At 37.1% G+C, this 27,983-nt stretch overlaps 1 protein-coding gene across 1 annotated transcript; it reads right to left on the bottom strand.

Moving 5' to 3' along the window:
• Positions 1 to 18,306: 18,306 nt before the first annotated feature.
• LOC124960052 (olfactory receptor 2D3-like) lies at positions 18,307 to 19,230 on the bottom strand. Its single transcript, XM_047518576.1, has one exon. The coding sequence runs from the start codon at positions 19,228 to 19,230 to the stop codon at positions 18,307 to 18,309; it is 924 nt and encodes a 307-aa protein (XP_047374532.1).
• Positions 19,231 to 27,983: the final 8,753 nt, after the last annotated feature.

Below are 27,983 nucleotides of genomic sequence, written 5' to 3'. Positions count from 1 at the left end.
CACTGTGAGAAGAGAAGCTGAGAGCTACTACAACCAGCTTCTGTTCCAGGTCACAGCAAATTAGCAGCTTGGTGTGAAACACAAAATGATTGGCTTGAATAATCCTAGCCCTTAATCTAAGGGGTAGATAGGCCAAAAGAATAAGCAAAGAAGGGTCCAACAGGATAGGCATACATCCTGTCAATAGTTTTGACCACCTTAGTGGAAACAAGCTTTTCATTTTCTCCTACTTTTTTTCCTTTTTTTTTTTACTTTTTTCACTCTCTCTCTGTCTCTGTGTGTGTGTGTGTGTGTGTGTATAAAGTGCATGTTCTTGCTGCACTGATTGGTTCACAAATTTGTGTGTGTGTGATTGTGTGGCTAAAATTGTTCTTTCTTTTTAATCACTTTTTCTTTACCCATATATTTAATCTAGTTTTTACTTTGATGGGTAGAATTTTTGTGGTTTTGTCTCAGTTTGATTTTTTTTATTCATTTATTTGTTCTTACCTTTGTTTGTGTTCCTCTTCTTACTTCTTGTTCACTTTCTTCCCCCTCTAACAACCAAATTCCCTTTTTCCTCTATTGCTTTTAGTTATTTTTCTCCTCTTTGTAGCCATCACCTGCTCTCTCCTGCTTCCTCTCGGTTCACTCTTTAAATATTTCAAGCTCTCTTGTCACTCTACCTCATTTTCTCTTCACTTGTGGGACTATAATTTTATTATTCATTAGAACTATTAGAACTATCCATCAGAACTACTTAGTTTATATAGTCTCATCCCCCACAATTCTTGTTGTGGTTATTAATATGGTGCCCAAATATATGTTGAAGGAAAATAGTCTTTTTCACAAATGGGAAAGCTGGATATTCATATATAGAAGAATAAAACTAGATTCCTGTCTCTCATTCACACAAAACTCAAATCAAAGTAAAACTAGGAACTAGAAATTAGACCACAAATTTTGCAACTACTAGAGGAAAACAAAAGCTGAATACTTCAACATATTGGCACAGGCACCAACTTCCTTAACAAGACCCCTAAAACTCAAAAAATAAAATTGAGAATTAGTAAGTGAGAAGGCAGCAAATTTAAAAGCTTCTGCCCAGCAAAAGAGACAAAAGCATGAAGAGAGAGCCTGCTAGCTCTCTCTTCATGCTTTTGGAGAAAGCAATAGGAGAAAATCTGCTAGCTACTCCTCTAATAGGGGATTAATATCCAGAACATGCAAAGAACCCCAAAAACTTAACACTAAAAAAGCCCCAAAAAACAAAACAAACAAAACACCCCAAATAACCCAATTATTAAATGGGCAAAAGAGCTATACAGACACTTCTCAAAGGATGAATTACAAATGGTAAACAATCATATGAAAAAATGTTCAACTTCCCTAGTTATAAGGGAAATACAAATCAAAAGTACACTGAGATTTCATTTCACTCCAATTAGAATGTCAACTATCAAGAATATAAGTACTAATAAATTCCAGTGAGGGTGTGGGGAAAAAGGTACACTTGTACAATGTTGATAGGACTGTAAATTAGTGAACCACTTTGGAAAGTTTATGGAGATTCTCCAGGAGATGAGGAATAGAACCACCATATATCCCAGCTATCACACTCCTTGGTATTTCCCAGAAGAACTAAAATCCGCATACTATAGCGATACAGCCACATTGATATTTAAAGCAGTGCAATTCAGTAGCCAAGTTATGGAACCAGCCTAGGCATATATCAAAAAGTGATTAGATAAAGAAAATGTAGTATAAGCACAGAATGGAGTATTACTCAGGTATTAAGAAGAATGAAATTATGGCATTTTTCTGGTAAATGGATGGAACTCATCATGCTGAGTGAAATAAGCCAGACAGAGACACAGGGTCAAATGTCATTTCTCATAGGTTGAAGCTAGATGAAAATAAGGATGGGGGGTGGATCCCATGAAAATATAAGGGAACTCAGTGGAAGACAGGAAGAAGATTGAGGTAGAAGGAGGAGAGAAAGCAAAAGAGAGAAACTATAGACTGATATTGACCAAACTATGCTCTGTACATTTGTGAATATACCATATTGAATTTCACATTTATGTGTATTTATGGAGCACTAATTTTAAACATACCCTAAATAAATGCAAGGTAGACCAGTAGAGTAAGGGAAAGGGAGCAGGGGTAGGGAGGATGAGAAGGAAAGGGACTGAAATGGAACAAATTATATTCCAGGCTTTATAATTATTTCAAAATTACCCCAACATTATATATAACTATAACACACTAATTAAAAAAGAAAAGATAGCAGAATGTGTCTGAAACTATTTTTCTATGTATATATATCAATACACCACAGTGAATCTCAAAATCATGTCCATCATCAAGATGTCCTAGTTAGAATAAGATATGTTCCATATTTGTATAAATATATCAAAATTAATTATATTGTCATGTATAACTCAAAAGAATGAATAAAAAAGAAATACTTTTATTTTAAATACAAATTACATTAGAAATTGGAAAGGGAGAAAAAAGGGAAGGACTGAGGACTGAAATAGAGAAAATTATAATCCATGTATGCATGAATATGCCAAAATCAAATCCACTGTTTTATATAATTGTTATGAACTAATCAAAACATTTTAAAGAAAGATTAATCTTGCTGTATTTAAATTGTACCTTATTTTAAAATGAAAAAATTGGTAATTTCAAATGAATGAATTTATGGTTGTTAGTGTTCTACCTCTTTAACCTTTATTGACCATACATAGGAAAAATCCCACTCCCATGTTATCATTATTGTGGAAAAATTTTTGTTTTACCCTTTGAAAAATCATAAGTGTATTTATCATTTTTCAAGAATTAAACTTCCCAACTCAAAACCGAATTGATTTTTGAGCTCCCCAATGCTCCCTGCATTGTATGTACACCTTCGGCATTACTTTTCATATTGATAAAATTATTTTGCAGGGAGTCCTTGAAGGAAAATTCTTTTTGTTGTTGTTTTCAATTCATCATCATTGATTAATGATGGTTCAGCTGCACGTGGAATTCTAGGTGTAAAGTTATATTTCCTCAGCATTTTAAAATGTATTTCTTCCTTATCCTAAGACCCCTGTTGATAGTTCATGGTCATCTAAGTATGTTTACTTACTGGGTAATCTTTTATATCTGAGAGCATTTAGAAGACTAAGAAATATTGACCTCTGCAACCTCTATGGACTTCTTTTTATCTTATGCTCAATACTTGGAAAATTGAGTATTCTCTTCTAGCATCACTGTGAGAAGCAACTGTAACACCAAGACATGTGCACACACATAAGCCAAATGGGTGTAGAGGTCAATGAAGAGAAGACCTCATGTTTACACTCTCCACACAGAGCAGTCATATGGGAAGGGAAATAGTCCAGGTGAAGAGGGCCAGCAGGAAGGGAAGCAGCATCCCACAGGCCAGGAAAGCTCCTAATGCTCTGGGGGAAATCTCTAGCACAGGGAGCCTTTGCTTCCTGGTCTAATCAGGCAGAAATACAGAAGCAGGTCATCAGTGTCTCCCTTAGGGTTGAATAGAAACTTAGGGCCTCAGAAGTCATTTAATGAGGGAAGAATGCAAAATACCAGTACAAGAAATACACCCAAGAGGATCATTAACACCCTATATCCTGGATCAGCATTTTCAGGGAGGTCATGCGAGCTGCCGGGATAAATAAGTCCCTCTGAAAATAGATGTAGGACAGAGTAAAGGGAGGAAAATAAAATCAGCCTCCTCTGGGACATAGCCCTGGCTCACTACTGGCCTGAGGGACAGTGCCATTGGCATGGCATTGTCCTCTTTGGGCAGCTCTTCCATCAGCTGTTCCTCCACAACCCCACAGCTTTCATCGTCACTCCCAGATGCCAACAGGAATAAAGGAGAGCCTGCGTATCTGGATCCAAGAACTCAGTCTGACAATACCGCCAGCTGGACAGGCTCCCTGCCCAGAAACCTGTATGATATTTGGAGTTTCCCTCATGCTTTGTGCTTCATTGCCCATCCCAAAATCTGTATTTCTGGTTTCCTGAACATGAACAGAGAACTAGTTAGGATTGATAGTCTGTGCTATAGACCAGGCCTGAGTATCTGCTTCCTGGTAGGATTCTCAAAACCTGTGTTTAGATCCTGTGGCTGTTGCTGGCCTCTGAGCATTTTTGCTCATATCAGAATGCCTCCACAAAGGCCATCAAAAAACTGATGATAATCCTGTTGCATGTTCTCATATCTTTTAACTAGTAAGAACTGAGCACCCCCAAAGACATCAGAGGAAACAATGAAATTTTACATTTACGCCATGATACAGCTAAATGATTGACAAAGGATGTTGCACTTTTAAACCTTTAACTGCATGCTGTGAATTGGCTTTCTCTGTCCCATTCCATGGGCACAGTGCTCACTGCTGTCAATCTTAGGCCTCTCTTGGTTTCTCCATGGGAGTGGATTCCATGAACCAATGGCAGCTTTCCTCACTGTTCCTGTGCCCTTTCTATCCAGTGCAAATGCTCTGGATTATCAGAAGGGAAAGTGAATGTCTGGGACAAAAGAAGGAGAGGGCAGAGAATTACTGGGGCTAATTACAACATGCAATAGTGCTCTTTTGTTGCCTTCCTTGTTTGGTTTAGGGAGAGTAGTAGTATGTCAGGTTTTGAAAGGTGAGACTGAGTATTGTAAAAATATCCCAATCATAAATTAATCTGAAAGTGGAATATACTCACAATCATATTGCCAGTGGACTTGTAAGATGTAGAGAATAGAATCAAATGTCTCAGAAAAAATGAAGAGAAAGATGCTAGAACTGAGGAGATAGCCAAAGTGTATCTTCGTAGAACATAAACAGTGGTGAAGGAAGCAGAGCAAATTAATGGGGAATGGAAAGATTATTTAAAAGTATTTCAGGATAGTGGCCACTTTAACAATAGACTCACTATATTTTACATGTCAACATAAATTATGAATTTATTTTAAAGTTTAATGTAAACTAAATGTAAATACAAAAGGAATGACAAAAATTTACAAAATACCCAAGGTTTTACCCAAAGAGAGAAAGGAAAATTACATCTTAGCAGTAAAATCCTCAAAAGGAAACATGAACATCTTATGGTGTGCAAGTATTTTAAATATTTTTTATTGAAAATTCCCTTTAATACAGATATTAATCAGGTAATAAGTAAAAAATTAGTAGTTAGTACCATAAATAAAACAAACTATGTGTCCTTGCTGTTGAAATTGTAAAGAATTTAAAAAAGAAAAATATAAACTATGTAAATTGATAGATCTAAATATTATACCTAATAAATTAGTAAAGCTTCTGTAAGTAAATAATGTGAAATTTTGACATTTTAAATTTAGGTGAAGAATTTTAAATTGAGTCAAAATATACTCTACTATTATACATATCTCAAAAGAACTAATAAAAATGAAGAAAAGAATTTTAACCTTAATTTATGTATCTTCACCTGCAGAAATTTTATAAAGAAAGAATTCACATGCCCAAGAGATTAACATCGCTGATTTAACACATCACTGACACACACAGATATATACACACACACACAGACACACACATAAAACTAAATATTTAATGTGATGAAATAGTAACATAACAAAACATCTATATGATGTAATATTATACCACTACTTAGCATTTTCAGGAGTATTTAATCATGTATGAATTGAGATCTGTGAAGTAATCATTCCATGCTAGATGCCTCACTAAATGAGTTAGATTTATATTTACCAACTTAATCATCACAAGAACACCATGAAGTAGGTCTTATTATTACTGTCAATTTACAGTTTATACAACAGCACAATTCAGTTTGAAGAGGCTAAGTAGCATGTTTAAAGTTTGACAATAAGTGGAGGTGTTGATTGTATCCTCTGCCCTCTAACAACCTACCCATGGCTCTTCACTCTGCCACCATACAACACGGGAAAACATCGCTGTTTAAAATGGGTAAAAATTGTCTTTCTCCATGGAACATATCAACTCAGTTTTAATTGTGTTAGGAATGGCAGGAAATTCATCTAAATATATACAGAGTTTATCTCTGGGTTAAGATTTTACATGAGTTTTGCCTACTTGTAGTATACTGATTTTTATTAATTTTTAAAACAACTTCTTTTCATATATTTTAAATGGTTCACAAACACACAAAAATTGCACCTTTTAGTGGGGTTCCATGCTGTTTTGATACATGTATACATTGCATGATATTTGATACAGGTATACATTGAATAATATTTAAATTAGATTAAACATACTTGTATCTGGAACATTTACCATTTCTTTATGGTGAAAACTTTCAAAATCCTATCTTCTAGTTCCTTGAATGGTGCTGTATGTTATCATTATCTATAGTCACTCTACCATGCACTAGCACACCAGAACTTCTTGTTCATATCTAACTGTAACTTAGTATTCATCCCTTCCCTCCACCTCAACTTTCTCTGGCCTTAGGTAACAACTATTATATTTTCAATTTCTATGAGATCAACTTAGAAATATTTTCTTTTAAAGCTATAAATGAAGCAGTTATAGTGTGATTTTATTTTTGAAAAAAAAAAAAAAAACCAAGAATAGCCAATTTCAACAAATAGCAGAATCATCCAAAACAGAGTCTTTCTTGTTCCTCTCTTGACCTGCTATAATCACCTTTGTAAATACAAATAGTGTTATTTAAAAAATATTGTTATTTTATATTTTTATTGTTTCCTTTCAGTTATGCATGACAGTAGAGCTAATTTTGATAATATTATACAAGCATGTAATATATCAAATTCTAATTAGGACCCCAGTCTTATGGATTTCCTTACTCATGGTGGGATTCACTGTGGTGTATTCATATATGTATGTAGGAAAGTTATGTCAAATTCATTCCACTGTCTTTCCTATTCCTATCCCTCCTCCCTTCCCTTCATTCCCCTTTGTCTAATCCACTGAACTTCTATGCTCCCTGCACCTTATTGTGGTTTAGTTTCCACACATCAGAAAAAATATTTGCCCTATGTTTTTTGGGGGGATTGGCTTATTTTACTTAGCATGATAGTCTCCAGATCCATCTATTTACCAGCAGATGTCATAAAGTCATTCATCTTTATGGCTCAGTAATAATCCAATGTGTATACACATACCATAATTTCTTTACCCATTCATCTGTTTATGGGCATCTAGGTTAGCTCCATAGACTAGCTATCATGAATTATGCAGCTATAAACCTTAATGTGGCCATGTCACTGTAATATGCTGATTTTAAATCCTTTGAATAGATACAGAGAAGTGGGATAACTGTGTCAAATGGTGGTTCCATTTCTAATTATTTTAAGGAATTTCCATACTACTTTCCAGAGTGGTTGCACCAGTTTGTAGTCCCACAGATAATGTGAGTGTATCCTTTTCCCCACATCCTCACCAACATTCACTGTTACTTGTATTCTTGGTAATTGCCATTCTGAGTGGAATGGGATGATATCTCATTGTACTTTTAATTTGCATTGCTCTAATTTCAAGAGCTGTTGAACATTTTTTCGTACATTTGTTAACTATTCCTTTGCCCATTTATTGATGGACTTATTTGGGGTTTTTTGGTGCTAAACTTTCTGAGTTCTTTATATGTCCTTGAAATTAATGCCCTATCTGAGGTGGGGGTAGCAAAGATTTTCTCCAATTCTGTAGGCTCTCTCTTCGCTTTCTTGATTGTTTCTTTTGCTGTGAAGAAGCTTTTTAATTTGATGCCATCCCATTTATTTATTATTTTTTTAACTTCTTGTGCTTTAGGAGTCTTGTTGAGGAAGTCGATTCCTAAGCTGACATGGAGAGTTAGGCCTATATTTCCTTTTAGTAGATGTGGGGTTTCTGGTCTAATGCTTAGGACTTTGGTCCACTGTGAATTGAGTGTTGTGCAGGGTGAGTCTATTACATGTGGACTACAGATGGACTTCCAGTTTTCCCAGCACCATTTGTTGAACAGGCTATCTTTTGTCTGATGTATGTTTTTGGCACCTTTTTCTAATATGAGATAGCTGTATTTTGTGGGTTTATCTCTATGTCTTCTATTCCATTGGTCTTCAAGCCTGTTTTGGTACCAATACCATTAATTAGATAATGTTACATTTAGCAAGGTGCACATGATCTTGTTTCCACTTACTTTTAGCCCATGTCGGTAACTCTCCCTTGACCTCACTAGAACCTCACTGTATTGACCTCTTTCCTGCCCATCACACAGTCTGTAAATGTCCCTGCTTTAGAAGCAGTTAACTATTCTCCTAGCCTGTGATCCTCAAACCCATCTGTCTTACAACTTCTCATAATTTAATCTCACCTTAAATGTTAACTTGTTAAAGAAGATACCAATCTAAGTAACACGTACCCAAACCAAAAATGTTACCCTGCATTTTTTTATCATATTTATCATTCTTCAAAACTTCCCTTTATATTCCTGATGTGACTTCATTACTCTTTGATTACACCCTCTAAAATAAGAGCTAGAAACATGAACTATGCTGTATGTATCCTATTTTCCCATAAACTTCAGTAACACATGTGGTACAAGCTCTACAATAGCAATATGAAAAATACATATATGTACATATATGTTCACTGAAGTAATTATTAACATATATATACTTTTTTTTTGCTAAAGAACCTATGAATTTCATGTTGCAACCATCAATATTCACATGGTACTTTCAAATGTGGATGTGGAATGCTGAAAAGTAGAAAAAATAAAAATAATCAAGAAAATTATGAAATAAAAATGTACCTAAAGAGACAAAATTTAATGAAATAAGTACAGTAATTGACAAATACACTAGCATACATGAAAAATTAACTATACATTGTGGTAGAACTTAAAATTAATGGGAAGGAATAACTAACCATGGTAGTAGGTAGTAGAATAAATACTACAAAATATTTGGGGAAAAACTACCATAATAACTAACAGGTATAAATTCTCCTAAAATGAATCCCAGATATTCTAAAGATCAAATGATTGTAATAAAATTTCTATATCAGCCTGTCCACATCAAAATCTCACTCTTCATGTTTCCCAGAACCCCCCTGCATTTACTTGGAAGCACATGGCATAAAGGCATACCATTTGTGTAATCATAAATTTACATAGGGTAATGTTGTTTGATTCATTCTGCCATTTTTTCCCTTCCCCCCCTCCCCTCCCACCCTTCCCCTCCATCTATACAGTCCTTCCTTCCTCCATTCCTGCCCCCCTCCCTAAACCCAACTCCAACCCCAACACTAACCCTTCCCACCCCCATTATGTGTCATCATCCACTTATTAGCGATATCATCCTTCCTTTGGTTTTTTGAGATTGGCTTATCTCACTTAGCATGATATTCTCCAGTTTCATCCATTTGCCTGCAAATGCCATAATTTTATCATTCTTTATGGCTGAGTAATATTCCATTGTATATATATATACCACATTTTCTTTATCCATTCATCAATTGAAGGACATCTAGGTTGGTTCCACAATCTGGCTATTGTGAACTGAGCAGCTATGAACATTGATGTGGCTGTATCTCTGTAATATGCTGATTTTAAGTCCTTTGGGTATAGGCCAAGGAGTGGGATAGCTGGGTCAAATGGTGTTTCCATTCCAAGTTTTCTAAGGAATCTCCACACTGCTTTCCAGAGTGGCTGCACTAATTTGCAGCCCCACCAGCAATGTAAGAGTGTACCTTTCTCCCCACATCCTCGCCAACACCTGTTGTTGGTTGTATTCTTGATAATTGCCATTCTAATTGGGGTGAGATGGAATCTTAGGGTGGTCTTGATTTGCATTTCTCTTATTACTAGAGATGTTGAACATTTTTCCATATGTTTGTTGATTGCTTGTACATCTTCTTCTGTGAAGTGTCTATTCATTTCCTTAGCCCATTTGTCAATTGGATTATTTACATTCTTGGTGTAGAGTTTTTTGAGTTCTTTATAGATTCTGGAGATTAGCGCTCTATCTGAAGTATGATTGGCAAAGATTTTCTCCCACTCTGTAGGCTCTTTCTTTGCATTGCTGATAGTTTCCTTTGCTGAGAGAAAGCTTTTTAGTTTGAATCTATCCCAGTTATTAATTCTTGCTTTTATTTCTTGTGCTATGGGAGTCCTGTTGAGGAAGTCTGGTCCTAAGCCGACATGTTGAAGCTCTGGACCTACTTTTTCTTCTATAAGATGCAAGGTCTCTGGTCTGATTCCAAGATCCTTAATCCATTTTGAGTTTAGTTTTGTGCATGGTGAGAGATATAGGTTTAGTTTCATTCTGTTGCATATGGATTTCCAATTCTCCCAGCACCATTTGTTGAAGAGGCTATCTTTTCTCCATTGCATATTTTTGGCCCCTTTGTCTAGTATGAGAAAATTGTATTTATTTGGGTTTGTGTCCGTGTCCTCTATTCTGTACCATTGATCCACCTTTCTATTTTGGTACCAATACCATGCCGTTTTTGTTACTATTGCTTTGTAGTAGAGTTGAAGATCTGGTATTGCGATACCCCCTGCTTCACTCTTTCTGCCAAGGATTGCTTTAGCTATTCTGGGTTTTTTATTCTTCCAGATGAATTTCATAATTGCTTGCTCTATTTCTGTAAGGTACATCATTGGGATTTTAATTGGAATTGCATTGAATCTGTATAGCACTTTTGGTAGTATGGCCATTTTGACAATATTAATTCTTCCTATCCAAGAACATGGGAGATCTTTCCATCTTCTAAGGTTTTCTTGAATTTCTTTCTTTAGTGTTCTGTAGTTCTCATTGTAGAGGTCTTTCACCTCTTTTGTGAGATTGATTCCCAAATACTTTATTTTTTTCGAAGCTATTGTGAATGGGGTAGTTTTCCTAATTTCTCTTTCTGAAGATTCATCGCTTATATATAAAAATGCCTTCGATTTATGTGCATTGATCTTATATCCCGCTACTTTACTGAATTCACTTATGAGATCTAAAAGTTTTCTGGTGGAATTTCCTGGTTCCTCTAAGTATACAATCATATCATCAGCAAATAGGGATAGTTTGAGTTCTTCTTTTCCTATTCGTATCCCTTTAATTTCTTTGGTCTGTCTAATTGCTCTGGCTAGAGTTTCAAGGACGATATTGAATAGAAGTGGTGAAAGAGGGCATCCCTGCCTTGTTCCAGTTTTTAGAGGGAATGCTTTCAGTTTTTCACCATTAAGAATGATATTAGCCATGGGTTTAGCATAGATGGCCTTTACAATGTTAAGGAATGTTCCCACTATCCCTATTTTTTCTAGTGTTTTGAGCATAAAGGGGTGCTGTATTTTATCAAATGCTTTTTCTGCATCTATCGAAATAATCATGTGATTCTTGACTTTAAGTCTATTGAGATGGTGAATGACATTTATTGATTTCCTGATGTTGAACCAACCTTGCATCCCTGGGATGAAACCCACTTGATCATGGTGCACTATCTTTTTAATATGTTTTTGTATGCGATTTGCTAAAATTTTGTTGAGAATTTTTGCGTCGATGTTCATTAAGGATATTGGTCTGAAATTTTCTTTCCTCGATGTGTCTCTGTCTGGTTTAGGAATCAGGGTAATATTGGCTTCATAGAATGAGTTTGGGAGAGTTCCCTCCTCTTCTATTTTCTGGAATACTTTGAGAAGTATTGGAATGAGTTCTTCTTTAAAAGTTTTGTAGAACTCGGCTGAGAACCCATCTGGTCCTGGACTTTTCTTTGTTGGAAGGCTTTTGATGACTTCTTCTATTTCATTACTTGAAATTGGTCTATTTAAATTGTGTATGTCCTCCTCGTTCAGTTTAGGCAATTCATATGTCTCTAGAAACCTGTTGATGTCTTCGAAATTTTCTATTTTGTTGGAGTATAGATTTTCAAAATAGCTTCTAATTATGTTTTGTATTTCGGTCGTGTCTGTTGTGATATTTCCTTGTTCATTCCGAATTTTAGTGATTTGGGTTTTCTCTGGTCTTCTCTTTGTTAGTGTGGCTAAAGGTTTATCAATTTGTTTATTTTTTCGAAGAACCAACTATTTATTTTGTCAATTTTTTGTATTGTTTCTTTCGTTTCAATTTCGTTGATTTCAGCTCTCAGTTTAACTATTTCCTGTCTTCTACTACTTTTGGTGTTGGTCTGTTCTTCTTTTTCTAGGGCTTTGAGCTGTAGTGTTAGGTCATTTATTTTTTGAGTTTTACTTCTTTTATTAAATGCGCTCCATGAAATAAATCTTCCTCTAAGTACCGCTTTCATAGTGTCCCAGAGATTTTGATATGTTGTTTCTTTGTTCTCGTTTACCTCTAAGAATTTTTTAATTTCCTTCCTAATATCTTCTGTTATCCATTCATCATATAGTAGCATATTGTTTAATCTCCAGGTGTTGGAGTAGTTTCTGTTTTTAACTCTTTCATTAATTTGTAACTTCAATCCATTATGATCTGATAGAATACAAGGTAGTGTCTCTATCTTCTTGTATTTGCTGACATTAGCTTTGTGGCATAATATATGGTCTATTTTAGAGAAGGATCCATGTGCTGCTGAGAAGAAAGTGTATTCGCTCTTGGTTGGATGGTATATTCTGTAAATGTCTGTTAAGTCTAAATTATTGATTGTGTTATTGAGATCTATGGTTTCTTTGTTCAATTTTTGTTTGGAAGATCTGTCCAGTGGTGAAAGAGGCGTGTTAAAATCACCTAGTATTATTGTGTTATGGTCTATTTGGTTTCTAAAATTGAGAAGGATTTGTTTAACATATATGGATGAGCCACTGTTTGGGGCATAGATGTTTATGATTGTTATATCTTGCTGATTTATGCTTCCCTTAAGCAGTATGAAATGTCCTTCTTTATCCCTTCTAACTAACATTGGCTTGAAGTCCACTTTATCTGAAATGAGGATGGATACTCCAGCTTTTTTGCTGAGCCCATGTGCATGGTATGTTTTTCCCCATCCTTTCACCTTTAGTCTATGGGTATCTCTTTCTATGAGGTGAGTCTCTTGCAGGCAACATATTGTTGGATCTTTCTTTTTAATCCAATCTGCCAGTCTATGTCTTTTGATTGATGAATTCAGGCCATTAACATTCAGGGTTATTATTGAGATATGATTTGTATTCCCAGTCATTTGGTTCATATTTAAAATTTTTGACACATCTTGGTTCCTCCTTTATTTGACAGTTCCTTTAGGATAATTCCTCCCTTTGCTGATTTGCTTCTTTGTTTTTATCTCTTCCTCATGGAATATTTTGCTGAGAATATTTTGTAATGCTGGCTTTCTTTTTGTAAATTCTTTTAGCTTTTGTTTATCATGGAATGATCTTATTTCATCATCAAATTTGAAGGTAAGTTTTGCTGGGTATAAGATTCTTGGTTGGCATCCATTTTCTTTCAGAGCTTGAAAAATGTTGTTCCAGGCCCTTCTAGCTTTTAGGGTCTGGATTGAAAAATCTGCTGATATCCGTATTGGCTTCCCCCTGAATGTAATTTGGTTCTTTTCTCTCACAGCCTTTAAAATTCTGTCTTTATTTTGTATGTTAGGTATTTTCATAATAATGTGCCTTGGTGTGGGTCTGTTGTAATTTTGTGTATTTGGAGTCCTATAAGCCTCTTGGACTTAATTTTCCATTTCATTCTTCAGATTTGGGAAATTTTCTGATATTATTTCTTCAAATAGATTGTTCATTCCTTTGGTTTGTTTCTCTAAGCCTTCCTCAATCCCAATAATTCTCAAATTTGGCCTTTTCATGATATCCCATAGTTCTTGGAGATTCTGTTCATGATTTCTCACCATCTTCTCTGTTTGTTCAACTTTGTTTTCGAGGTTAAATATTTTGTCTTCAATATCTGAAGTTCTGTCTTCCAGCTGTTCTATCCTATTGGTTGTGCTTTCTATGGAGTTCTTAATTTGGTTTATTGTTTCCTTCATTTCAAGGATTTCTGTTTGGTTTTTTTTCAATATCTCTAACTCTTTATTGAAATGATCTTTTGCTTCCTGAATTTGCTCTGTTAACTGTCGATTGGTACGATCGTTCAATGCCTGCATTTGCTCTTTCATCTCATCGTTTGCTTCCCTAATCATTTTAATTATGTACATTCTGAACTCCCTTTCTGTCATTTCTTCTGCCATGCTGTCGTTGGATTTTATTGATGTAACTTCTAGATTTGTTTGGGACATTTTCTTCCCTTTTTTTCTCATATTGTTCAGGAATCAGTGGGTCATTAAGATATTGCAGATTTCCTCTATCAACTTATAATGTCCCTGAAGATTGTTAGTATATCCCCTCTTATCCTTCAGTAGCCTGAAGTCTTGGAGGAGGTTGATAATGCAGAGCTCCACGAAGAAGCTGCCTCTCTAGGGTGGTGACCCTCAGGTGGCGTATATTCCCTGCTAGTGGTCAGAGGTGTCTCCACTTGTTGACCAATGGTCATCCAACGGGGAACTAGGCTGCGGGCTGAGGCAAGGCCTGTTTGTGCCTGTGTCTCTGGTTTTACCGTCCCTGTGGGAAAACCTCCCCTGGCCGGGAAGAGTCACTCGGTGGGGACGTCTCGTTAGTCAGTTGCCCTCCTAGAGGTTCCCCTCAATCTACAACTACCCCCTGGGCTGGGCTGTCTTCTTCTGCAATGATCCCAGGGGCCCGGACCTACGTCCTGGGCCTGGGAGCCTCACCCTTTGCAGGCGAGTCTCCTTAGGCTGCCTCTCCCAGAGAGTCTGCCCGCCGCCCTGGAAACTTTGCTCCGCCCCTAGGCGTGTCTCTGTGCGGCTCTTCCAGCAAGAAGCCACCTAGCTCCTGGGACCCTGCTCTGCACCAATCGCCTGGCTATGCAGCCCCTCCCCTGAGCCACCACCTGGAGCCCCGTACAATAGCTCCGAGACACAGAGACCCGCCACACACCTCCTCCTCCGGACAGCCGCCCGGTTTCCGACGCAGTCACTAGGAATCCAAACAACTCACTTTGGGTCTCCTCCTCCCACCAACCACCCGTAGCCCTAGGCAGTCACTCCAAGTCCAAGTGACCCGCCCTGTTCCTCCTCCTCCTCCTTGGGGTGGCTCCGAGACCAGGTGACTCACCACGCTCCTTCTCCAGGCAGGCCACCGGTGTTCCGGAGTGGTTGCTTTTAGTCCAATCAACTCACCACTCGCCTCCTCCTCTGGCAACCGCCTGTGGTTCTGATGCAGTCACTCACAGACTAAGCGTCCCACCGCTCTCCTCCTCCAGGCAGGCCACCAGTGTTCTGGAGCAGCTGCTCCGAGTTCAAACAGCTCGTCACGCAGCTCCTCCTTCGGCAACCGTCCGCAGCTCTGATGCAGTCACTCCCAGGTCAAACAACAAGCCACGCTCCTCCTCCTCCTCCGGGCAACCTCCCGGCACTCAGGAGCACTAGCTCTGAGTTCAAACAGTTCACCACACAACTCCTCCTCTGGCAACCGCCTGTGGTTCTGATGCAGTCATTCCCAGACCAAGCGTCCCGCCGTGCTCCTCCTCTTCCTCTGGGCAGTCCCCCGGCGCTCAGGAGCGCCCACTCTGAGTTCAAACAGCTCACCACGCAGCTCCTCCTCTGGCAATCGCCCGTGGCTCTGATGCAGTCACTCCCATGTGATTGCCTTTCAATAGCTAGAATGTGCCCATGTAGGATTTGTGCTCCTTCTAAGCCACAAAACCTATGAGTGATTAACCATTTTAATTTCAACTTCTGAATATTAATAAGCAGGGAACTCCTGAATCTTCCCAAGCGCTGATCTCTCAGTTTATGTTCACAAATTTGTTGGTCGAACCTTCACCTAGAATTTATGTATGTGAAAAATAAATTTTACCTGTTAAGCCATGGAGATTAAGGATTGATTGGTTTGAATGGTGCTGGTTGGTGGGTAGCCAACAATGGCAATGAGATCAGATCCAACCTCCCTGCTTTTGCAAATCAAGTTTTCTTGGAACACATTTGGTTTTGCTTTGTCCATGACTGCCTTCCTTTTATCACAGCAGAGTTGAGTAGTTGCTATGAAAACAGTGTGATTAAAATATTCATTATCTGGCCCTTCACAGAAAAAGTTCACTGATTCCTATATTTCAGCAAGTAGCAGTACCTTAGGTTAAAAACAAATGAACAAATTAGAACTAGAATTCAATAATAACATAGGAGAAAAATTTCATTACATCAGGATAGTGCCTTTTAAAAAATGAAATCTAGGTGTTCCTCCATACCTCTATCCACTTTCTCTCACTCCCTCCACAAATTTTGATTGGCTAACCCTTTCACATTTCAATTCTCAACATAAAATACCTTTGCAAAAATTATTTCTGTTCCTTTCCTTAAAATCTGTAACATATGTGATTCTATTATTTTATTGAAATGTATTTGCCATGATTAATAATGATATAACTTACAAATTTATATACAAAACTCTGAGATATAGAAACTTTTTCTTCATACCTAGGTCCTCCTTTTTGAGTCTCTGTCTTTTTCTGTCAGGCTTGACTGACTACATATAGTCCCTCTCCATGGTTCTGTCCTGGATTCTTATATACGAGTTTTGACAACCTCAAGTCTCACCCAGAATTGTACTAAAGAATTACTTTGGGTTTTTGACACAATGTATGATGTATATCTCCTCCACCTTCATTACTCATGATCTGCTATAGGACTGAATATCTGTATTTTAACAAAATCACCTTAACACTTGGTTTCCTGGTTAATACTTTGGGCACACATCCTTAGGCGCATTAATTATTTGAAGCTACCATCTAAATTAAAATTATTTTTGGGGGGGTACCCAGGATTGACTCAGGGGCACTTGACCACTAAGCCACATCCCCAGTCCTATTTTGTATTTTATTTAGAGACAGGGTCTCACTGAATTACTTAGTGCCTCTTTTTTTGCTGAGACTGGCTTTGAACTTGCGATTCTCCTGCCTTAGCCTCTGAAGTTGCTGGGATTACGTGCATGCACCACCACACCCGCCCATCTAAATATTTTTTCTAGCCAATAAGACTTTCTTAAACTCTTGCTTTATTCAATAATTCAAGAGGGTACAGCTTGAGCAACAGCAATATCTGGGCACTTTACTGAAGTGGTAATACATCAACAAAACAGTCCCATTCTTTACTACCCTGAAGTATACAATGGACTTAATGGAATTTAAGCTGATAATTACATACCACCTTTATGTTAAATGTTAGCCTATTGCCTAAAATAGCAATGTACTTTTTAAGTGGTGTTAAAAGTCAATGGGAGATTATATCAAATGGAAATTCTTGATATCAACTGCCCCTCCTCATTCTGTATTGAGTGATATTATGTTTTGTCTTGTCTTGTCATGCTGGGGAGTGAACTCACATGGCCATGGCCATGCTAGGCCAGTGTTGCACCACTGAGCTGCATCCCAAGTCCTGAGAAATATTACTTTTAACAAGAAACCTGGGAACCATTGCTGTCATGTTATGCAAACTCTGTTCTACATTATAAAGTCCAAATGCCCTACCAAGGCATGAGACAGTCAGTCTCCAAGACCTCCTTTTCTTACCCCATTCTCATTTTCTACTACTGTCACCATATTCCTCCAATCTTCAGCAATTTTTTTTTTCTAAATTACATGTTGGTCAGATTTTTTAGTATCGAATTCAAGACACTTTTCAACCTAGGCCTTTTATTTTCTCAAACCTTCTATTTTACTATTTTCCTAATTATACATGTAGCTTTAGAAAATTTACTATCTGTTATTCCTTAAAAATTCTCTCTTTTCAGTGTCAGAAATTGTTAAATATAGAATTAAAGGCCATGTTAGAAATATAACACCATGAAGACTTTATATTTTGTGTCTACATCCTTAACTCCAAAATGGTCCTGGAACATATAGAACACATTCAAAAGATTTATAGTAATTACATGTAGGATTAAAAGAAATGAATCCATTTGCCAACACATATTTTCACATATTAATTACTTTTTAATATATAGTTATATAATTACATTAAGTCCATTTTAGATTGTATGGATTCAGAGAGTTGTGTTTGCTTTCAGAATCTTTCCCCCATTCTCTATCTTCCTCTCTTTTGCACTTTCTTTTCCTTTCTTTTTCCTTTCTTTCCCATGTTTGTCAAGATGCCTTGCTTCATCGTATATTTTTTATTTTCTTTTTAGTTAACAAATAATAATTGTGTATTTTGAATAGACAATTTGTTTAACTTCTCTGAGAAAAGATGTAGGAAACAAGAAGGAAAAAATAGTAAAAGAATGAGATGAAAGTGGAAAAACTTTTCAAGAAAATCCCTTCTCTCTACATCCCTAAAATGGTCATCATAATCTGAAATCTCCTCTTCTAAACCATCATTTTGCAGTTACTCTCTGGAGAGCCCCTTTGACGTCCTTGTTTCTCAGGCTATAAATTATGGGGTTCAACATGGGTGTCACTGCAGAATAGAACACAGAGATCATTTTGTCCCTCTCATTCATTAACTTGGCATTTGGTCTCATGTAGGCAAATATTGCTGAACCATAGAAGAGGACAACAACCATGAGATGGGAACCACAGGTAGAGAAGACCTTGAGCCTCCCCTCTCCAGAATGCATCTGGACCACAGTGCAGATAATGTTCCCATAGGAGACCAGGATGAGGGAGACAGGGGCTAGGAGGATCACCACGCCCATTGCAAAGATGGCCATTTCCGTGCTATGAGAGTCTGCTGAGGACAGCTTCAGGAGAGCAGGAGGTTCACAGAAAAAGTGGTTAATGATATTGTTTCCTCGGTAGGGAAGTCGCAATGTGAATGTGCTGTCTACCAGGGACACAAATGCTCCACTGGCCCAGGACCCCACAGCCAGCCTGACGCATGTCCAGTGCGTCATGATGGTGGAGTAGTGCAGGGGCTTGCACACGGCCACATAGCGATCATAGGACATCACCGCCAGAAGAGCGCACTCTGTACACCCAACCAGAAGCAGAACAATGATCTGTATTGAGCACCCAGCAAAGGAAATGGTTTTCCTCCTCACCAGGAAGTGGACGAGCACCTGGGGCACAGTGGTAGTAGAGAAACAGAGATCAGCAAAGGACAGGTTTCTAAGGAAGAAGTACATGGGAGTGTGGAGTCTGGAGTCAATGTGAATGAGCACCACCATCAGCAGGTTTCCCAGCACTGTCAGCAGGTAGATGAGGAGAAAGAGGAGGAAGAGCAGGACTTGGGTGTGTGGGTCCTGTGAGAGGCCCAGGAAGACAAACTCTGTCACAGAGGTTTGGTTCTCCTCTCCCATGAATGTTTGTCCCTGTTTGTAAAACAGCATCAAGAAAAGAAGTGCATTAGTTATTTCAGAATATCTGAATAACTAAGATAATTTTTAATCAGTATTCAATGTTTGGTTCTTGATTTCTGTCTAATACATAATTTCCATATGCTAAAAACTGAGTATTCTTTTCTTTACAACATTAACAAACAAAAGCCGTTTCTATTTTTCTTCTCTTGAATCTTTTATTTATATACTCTTTAAATTGTTTAAATTTGTATATCTTCATGAGTTATATTATGGTAATGTAATTCATTTATAAAAGGTCTATTATTGAATTAGGGAAGTAATCATTTCCATCTCTTCAATGATTAAACCTATGGAATACAATTAAGCAAATATTTTCATATGGGAACAGTAAAGGGAGAAGAGATGGAAAAGACATAGAAAGCATAGTTAATGAGGAAATAGATGAAAATTTCCCACATCTTGGGAAGGATATGACCATCTAAATCCACAAAGCTCACAGAATTCCAGATGGACTCAGTCCAAAGTGGTCCTCTCCAAAATTCATTATAAACAAGTTGTCAAAAGTCAAACATAGAATCCTTAAAAAAACAAGAGAAAAACTTCAGGTCATACATATAATGGAATCCGCATTAGACTCAGAGTGAATTTCTCTGCAAATAACCCTATTCTCTGAAGAGAATAGGGTGATATACTCACAGCACTGAAGGAAAAAACAAAAACAAAGAATTTCAGGCCAAGAATACTATCCTTCAGAAATGAAGAAGAAATAATGTCATTTCCAGGAAAGCATGAGCAGAGGGAATTCATCACCACTAGACCAGTCTGTCTTAAAAACTGATTGTAGAGAAGGCCAAACTATCCTTCACATCCATTCCTTGAATATAAGCCCACAAGAGTTTTCATTTTAAAGGTGTTAGAGCTAATTATCTAAAATTAATGATAGCAATGTAAGTACCAGGAAGATAGAAACAGCATGTTGTAAAAAAAATTATTTTCAACATTTTGGGGTCTTGCTCGAAGACAATTAAAGGAATTCAAGTACTAATGAAAATAAATATTTCAAATAATTTGATGGCATATATAAAGATAAATTTCAAAGACCTGATTCAATCCTTTCATAGTTAAAGAAATATGGGACATAAGATGAACATTACTGTGTTATTATATACCAAAATTACCAAGTAAAAATTCATGGGGGCGAATATCATTTGCAAAAGGAACAGTGCTGAACAAGGTGAACACTTCAGAAGTATTTAAAATGTACTTGAAGAAAATTGTAAAGTACATTATCTGCAGTTTTACAAACATGTTAATTTCTCTGAATTACTCTATAAATTCGTAGAAATTCCAACCAAGTTCACCAAGGATTGCCTTAAGGGAATTAACAAGTGTATTCTAAATTTTATCTTGGTAAATAGATTTTTGATATAAAATGACATATATAAAGGGAAATGTCATGTTTATTTTTGCAGCACTATTCATCATAGCCAAGATATGGGAAATAAACAAGGCAATTTGTCAACTGATAATTGGTTAAAGAAAAGGTGGTATATATACTCATTGGAATATTTTTTAAAAAGATAATGAAATATTTTCATTTGTCACAAGATGAAAGTAACTGGACAAACTTATGTTAGGAGAAATAAGCCAGGAGCTGAAAGACAAACATGTTCACATTCACTTTGATCTCATGAAAGTCGAGAACACAACAGTGATCCCAGAGTCTGGGACAGCCATAGAAAACAGTTGGTTAACAGATACAAAAATACAGTTATGAAGATAGAGTTCTAGTGTACTACAGTAGAGCAGTGTGCCTATCATTAATGAAGATTTATTGTATATTTCAAAACAGCTAGAAGAGAGGATTCATAGATATGTATAATTATTATGTGTTAATTCAAAATAAAAATAAAAAAAATTATAAAATGAGGGAATTCAGGAAACGTATTGCACAAGATAAAAATTATATTATCAATTTCTCTTTTTAAATATAATATATACTGTGTACACATAAAGCATGCAATAAAGTATCCAAAATAAGTATATTTTAGAAACACAAAGACCTTAGTGTAGATGAAAATATATGATAAAAGTGCCATCTTACATCAGTATGCTACTTAACAAAGATATGAGAGAATTGCTTATTCAATTTAGAAAATTATGTATACAGGTCTCTGTGGAAGCAGTAATAATTTCATATTTAAGGCATTTAAGTTTCATGTGAAATTACATAGCCTATATTTTTGTCTGCCGTCCATCCATTCATCCATCTATTCAATCTTTGGATTATAAAAGTTTTCCTAAATATGTATCAAAAAACAGGCTGGTACAGTGCTGCATACCATTATCCCAGTTACTCAGAGGGGGATGCAGGAGGATCATAAATTCAAGGCCAACCTAGACAACTTGGTGAGACCCTGCCTGCCCCCCAAAGAAAATTAAAAGGAGTTGAGGGAAGAGAGGGAAGGTGGAAAATTAGAGGAGAGGCACTTCCCAGCAAGTTCCTTGGAACAAGACTTACAAAGCAGGAAGACTGCTCTTCAGTGAGGTAGGTCACTAAGGGAATTCAATAATCTGGACTTTAAAATAAACCATACAGATATAGAAAATCAGAAACTTTTAGTGTAACACAAGAAATAGTATTTTAGGGATGTGCCAACTTGGCCAGCAGCAGTAACTATGGACAGCTGAAGGAGTGGGGAGAGACGGGTAGAAAATGAGAATACTTCCCCTTGTGGAATAAATAAATGAAAACATAAAGATAACCTGCTTGGAGAAACGAATGAATTAGAGATGATATATGAATTTAATGAAAAAAGAGTTGGTTAGAGAAGCCATTTAGGGAAAGACAACCTAAAACATCTTGCTCTTGGTGGGAACCAAGATCGCTGGCCTGGAAAGCATCCAGCAAGCGCAGAAAATATTTCAGGGCTCAGAAACTGGTCACAGCACAGGGTGGGACCTGTATAAGTTCTGGGCAGCAGCGAGCACAGACAGGAGATCATGAACTCAAAAAGGAAGTGGCCAGTAGTCACATAATATGATCCCCAGAGTGCTCCGGAAACAGAGTGACTGGAATAGGCACAAAGAAAATTGTACCTATACCATACACGCTCCAGACACCAAGGGGAAAACCTCTCTGTAGCTGGGGCCCCATAAGGGCTATTGAGAAGACACCTTTAGCAGCCACACAGGAGCATCTGTGCTCTATGTCAGACACCAGGTAACTTATGTTCAGAGCAGTAAAGGTGAAACCTGTGGAGGTTCAGTCCCTATGCCTTAAAGGTGGATTTGACCAAAGGCCCTAGAGATCCAGATGTCCTGCAGAGCCTGGCATCACCCCAGCAACAGGAGGTATGGATCAGATCTCAAATATCCACCCAGAGTTCCAAAGTTCACCCAAGAATAAACCCTAACTACTGGAGCTTCCAACTTAGAACTCTGCATCACACACACTGCAGGAATACACAATCTGTCTGGGAGACTGGAAGCTGAGAACTCAGAAAAAAAAAAAAAAAAAAAAAAGCCTGAGGGAGGCACCTCAGTGTTAGAGCACTTAGCTAGCAAGCATGAGGTTCTGGGTTCAATTCCCATGATGGCAAAAATAAGTAGCAAAACTACTTAAAATTAGTTTAAAACTCCTCTATTGTTGAAACTCTGCAGAAGAAATTCACATTGTCATATAAGTCTGAAATTAGAACCTAATCTTCCCCAACAGTTAAAACTTTTAAATATAAAAATAACCATACATGAAGACTCTTAGGGAAACTTATCAGGCCACAGCAGAATAGTTTGTATGCGTGGATAGTCAACCCACAGAAAAGAAGTCTATTAATAGTGATGGCCCTTGGGAAGTGGGGTTCTAGAGGGAGTAGGACAAATGACTGAGAAGAGGCTTGCTTCCTCTGTTGTTTTTGTGCTTATTTCTGTCTTTTGCTTTATTTTACAACTTAACCTGCATTTTCTAAGTAAAAAATAAAATACAAATTATTTTAAGTAAAACATGAATTTTAATAGAATATAGACAATCTAAAGTAGTAGCAAGGAAAGTAATGATAGGGTAGTGGAAAAACAGACAGACAAATCATGGATCTGAATAGAAACCAGAATCAGTAGAGGCTGCCTAAAAATTAAGTATGTAATCTAGTTACCACTTTCAATAAGCCAGAAAAGTGCACCTTATTCTAAACTTATGCTAGGACAAATGACATAGTAGTTGACGAACAAATGATGTTATGTCCACATAATTTATCACAGAGAAAACATTTGAGAAGAATTCAGGGTGTGTGTTCGTGCATTTTGCACAGATGCACATATGTCAGTAACATTAACATTTAACAATAAGGAGATTTTACTTTGATCTTGGAGGTAGACTTTACTGTACCTGACAACCAAGGGATAATGTATAAAGAAAAATCATTGAAACATTTATTTGCAAAAATATTTTAAACCTATACACATTTGCAAAATAAAAATTGAAAGTAACAGTGTACCATACAAAGCAGATCAAAGATTAATAGCATTAATAGCATTAGCATAGACAGTATAATAAATTAATGAGGAAATAAATGATAAATATTCCAAGAAAAAAGAGTAAGTGTGAATTGTCAAATTATAATAAATTTCAATCCCTGGAAATTTTTAAAAGACAAATTAAATTGGATGCTTTTCAGTTTAAATTTTTTAAAATAAAAAAATACATGAATATAAAGATAGTATTATTTTATAATAAATAAATAAATAGTATAGGGTCAAAATAATTTGGACACAGTGAATCAGTGAGAATATTTATTAAATATTAGTTATAATAAAGTTTTTTAAAATTATAAACATACTAGTCTCTTCTTACCAGTGGTTTTGTTTACTGTGTTGTCAGTTACTTGTGGTCAACTGCAATCTGAAAGTATTAGGTGAAAAATTCCAGAAATAAACAATTCACAGGTTTAAAATTGTAAGATATTCAGAATGTAGTTTCATTTTGTCCCACTGTGTCTCACCCAGTCATCACTTAGTCCAGTGAATCCACACTGTATAAGCTACCTGCCCATAAGTTGCTTAACAACTATTTAGAATGTCATATGAATTGTGGAGTTATCACAGTCCTGTGATCCCTTATTTTACTTAATAATGTCCCTAAATACAAGAATAGTGACATTGGCGATTTGTATATGTCAAAGAGAAGATGGAAAATGTTTCTGAAAAGGCAAAAGTTCTCCATAAGATAAGCAAAAAAACCCATATGCTAAGGTTGCAAAGATCTATAGTGATAATATGTCTGTTTGAAATTGTGAAGGTTAAAAATTTGTGCTAGTTTTTCTGTCACACCTAAAAGTAGAAGTTACGGTATTATCTGTAGATTTAGATGTCTACTAGAGTTCTCCGAACATATTCCCTGAGGATAAGAGGGTACTAGTGTATACAAACTGAACACGGAATGCCCAAATAATGAAATACTATGCATGTCGGGGGCCACAAATCTCTCATTAACATGTTACCAGACTGAGTTGCTGCTTCAAGAATATACATGTATTATTTATTTCTATGATCAGTATTTCAATATTACTACATACATATCAGGTTGAATGAATGAATGGAGAGGCTCATGCCAACACCCTCACATAACACATTCACTCCTACAAGAGAAGTGTGAGAGAGAAGAGGGGCTGTGTGGACCATTCAGACATTGAGCACTGACTTCAGTATGGCAAGGTCTTGACTTAGCAGCCAACAGGATTCATCACCAGGTTAACAACCTCAGGAACTCACTACCAGCCATGTCTCCATGGAGGGTGAGTTCAGTTCTCTTAAGCACAGGGAAGGGGACTGTTTACCTGCACATGCAGCCTGCTGTGTCCATCCAGGGAAGTCTGAGCTCAACAAGTCTCTACCTGTGTCTCCCAGACTGGAAGCTCAGACTCGGGCCTGGTCCTATCAGTTCCCACTGCCCAAATACAAGTGACTGAGGAGAATGTAGGAGGAAGCCCTGAAGGGGGTGCACTGAGACAGCAAGAGGCAGAGGGCAATCTCTAGATTAGCTTTTTGTGCCAAAGGAGAAGCAGTGACTGTCCACAGCTCTTACAGTTACTCTGGTACTACAAGAGCTTAATGATTCCAAAAGGAGTTGCAGAACAGGGTTCATGAGGCGCATCTACTGTCTATGGAACCAGCTGGGAAGGGGGAAAGAAGAGTTAAGAAAGCCCTCTTCTCCATGAAGAGAATCAAGGTTTGGACTGCTTAAAAGGACCCCACCCCAGCATCTTTCCCACTCCCACCTGGAGGACTGGCAGGGGTAAGCCCAGGAAGTGAGTGCAGTGACAAAGAAAAGCAACAAATGAAGAAATGGGCAGATTCACAGCCTACTAATTCTTGTCCTAAAAGGTATCCTCCATTGCAGTTTCCCAAATATGCTGAGGTTGGAACATCATCTTACCCTGTCCCAATGCAGGGAATACTATTTTATTATAGGACACAATCCCAAATCACTAAAGAAGTAGCCTGGAGGATCTTCCTGAAGGAAATCTTCAACCCTGAGGTCCTAAAAGCTGTTCTGTTATACTCAGGGAATTCCCTGGAGCTACCAGTGCAATGAACTTTCTTAATCTTTTTACAATAAGAGATCCCTGGAGCATTTTAAAATTATAATCACAAGCCCAAGTCTCATCTGATGTCAGGTACTACAATCAGGTTTTTAAAACCACTCTGTGGATTTCTGAGATTGTCTTGTTCCTTGTTAAAATTTTAAAAGAGGTCTTTTTTTTTGGGGGGGGGGAACGGGTACTAGGGATTGATCCCAGGGGGACTTAACCATTTTCTAGTCCATTATTGTATTTAAGTTAGAGGCAGGGTCTCACTGGATTGCTTAGGGCCTTGCTAAACTGCAGAGTCTGCCTTTGAACTTGCTATCCTCCTACCTCAGCCTCCCAAGATGCTGGGCTTACAGCATATGCCACCATGCCCAAATATAATAGAATTCTTAATAATAAAGGATAGGGTAGCTGCCATAAGCACGTTGATAATCCATTCTCTGGGTGATACCTCCCAAACTCAGAATTGCCAGATTATTTCAGAACCTTTGCATTTCTACTCAAAATGTTGTAATTGTCTTCTGCTAAAGAAAAACAAAACACCACACACACACACACACACACACACACACACACACACACACACACATACTCCTGAAAAACTAGAGGTATAAGCACAGACCATGATGTCTATACTGTATAAATTAAGGCTTTCCTATATCTATTGAAGTACAAAAGAGCAGTAGTGTGCGTGAAGTCAGTACACAACACAGGCCCATTTGGACAAGTTGAAACAGAAAATTCTTGAATTCCCCTCCCAACTTCCTACTTTTGAGTTGCCCCACCATTCACAGAGTCCCTAAAGATCCGCAAAGACTCCAGGCCTTTCTTTTGTCAACTGTGTGTCTACCTATCCACCTGTCCTACCATCTCCTTGGCCTCACCACTGGTAGAACACTAGCCTATACCCTCATCTCTTACCTGGGCTAGAAATCTTACTCACTGATGGACTTCCTTGCTTCCATGCTGGTGTTTTTACCATTCATTCTCCATGTAATCCTCAAAGTGACTTTTCAAAACACAATATCAGGATATTAATTGATTGTATATCATCTTCTGTGAAGTGTGTGTTCAGTTCTTCACCTATTTATTGATTGGGTTATTTATTTATTTTTTTTTTGGCGTTAAGTTTTTGGAGTTCTTTATATATTCTAGAGATTATTGCTTAATCTGAGGTGCATGAGGTAAAGATTTTCTCCCAATCTGAGGGCTACCTCTTCATGTTATGATTTTTTTTTTCTAAAATGAAACTTTATAGTTCGAGTCCATCCCATTTATTGATCCTTGATTTAACTTCTTGCACTTTAGGGGTCTTGTTATGGAAGTTAGATCCTAGACCAACATAGTGAAGATTTGGGCCTATTTTTTCTTCTAGTAGTGACAGGGTGTCTTTTCTCATGCCTAAGTCTTTAATACACTTTGAGTTGAGTTTTGCGTAGGGTGAGAGTTAGGGGTTTAATTTCATTTTGTTACATGTGGCTTTCCATTATTCCCAGCACTATTTGTTGAATAGTTTATTTTCTTCAGTGAATGTTTTTGGCATCTTTGTCTAGTACGAGATACCTGCATTTATGTGGGTTTGTCTCTATGTCCTCTATTCTGTATCATTGGTCTACATGTCTTTTTTGGTGCCAACACCATGCTGTTTTTATTACTAGAGCTCTGTAGTATAGTTTGAAGTCTGGTATTGCGATGCCTCCTGTTTCACTTTTCTTGCTAAGGATTGCTTTGTCTATTCTGGGTCTTTTATTTTTCCAAATGAATTTCATGATTGCTTTTTCTATTTCTTATGAAGTTCTATGGTATTTTAATAGGAATTGCCTTAAATTTGTATAACACTTTTGTAGTATGGCCATTTTGACAATATTGATTCTGCCTATCCAAGAGCATGGGAGGTCTTTCCATCTTCTAAAGTGTTCTTCAATTTCTTTTTTAGTGTTCTGTACTTTTCATTGTAGAGGTCTTTCACCTCTACAATCTAAACTCCTGTTAGATTGATTCCCAAGTTTGTTTTTTTTTTTGAGGCAATTGTGAATGGGTTAGTGTTCTTTATTTCTCTTTTAGTGGATTCATTAATGATGTATAGGAATGCATTTGATTCATGGGTATTGATTTTACATCCTGCTATTTTGATGAACTCATTTTTTTGAAAATTTATACTACAATAAA

The sequence above is a fragment of the Sciurus carolinensis genome, chromosome 11, assembly GCF_902686445.1.
Source record: "Sciurus carolinensis chromosome 11, mSciCar1.2, whole genome shotgun sequence".
NCBI classification, from domain to species: domain Eukaryota; kingdom Metazoa; phylum Chordata; class Mammalia; order Rodentia; family Sciuridae; genus Sciurus; species Sciurus carolinensis.
Note: the sequence above shows the minus strand (reverse complement) of the source record. Positions and strands in the feature narration are given on the sequence as shown.

Bases quoted from the DNA above. Each gene is read 5' to 3' on its own strand.
- LOC124960052 (XM_047518576.1), bottom strand. From the start codon at position 19,230: ATGGGAGAGGAGAACCAAACCTCTGTGACAGAGTTTGTCTTCCTGGGC.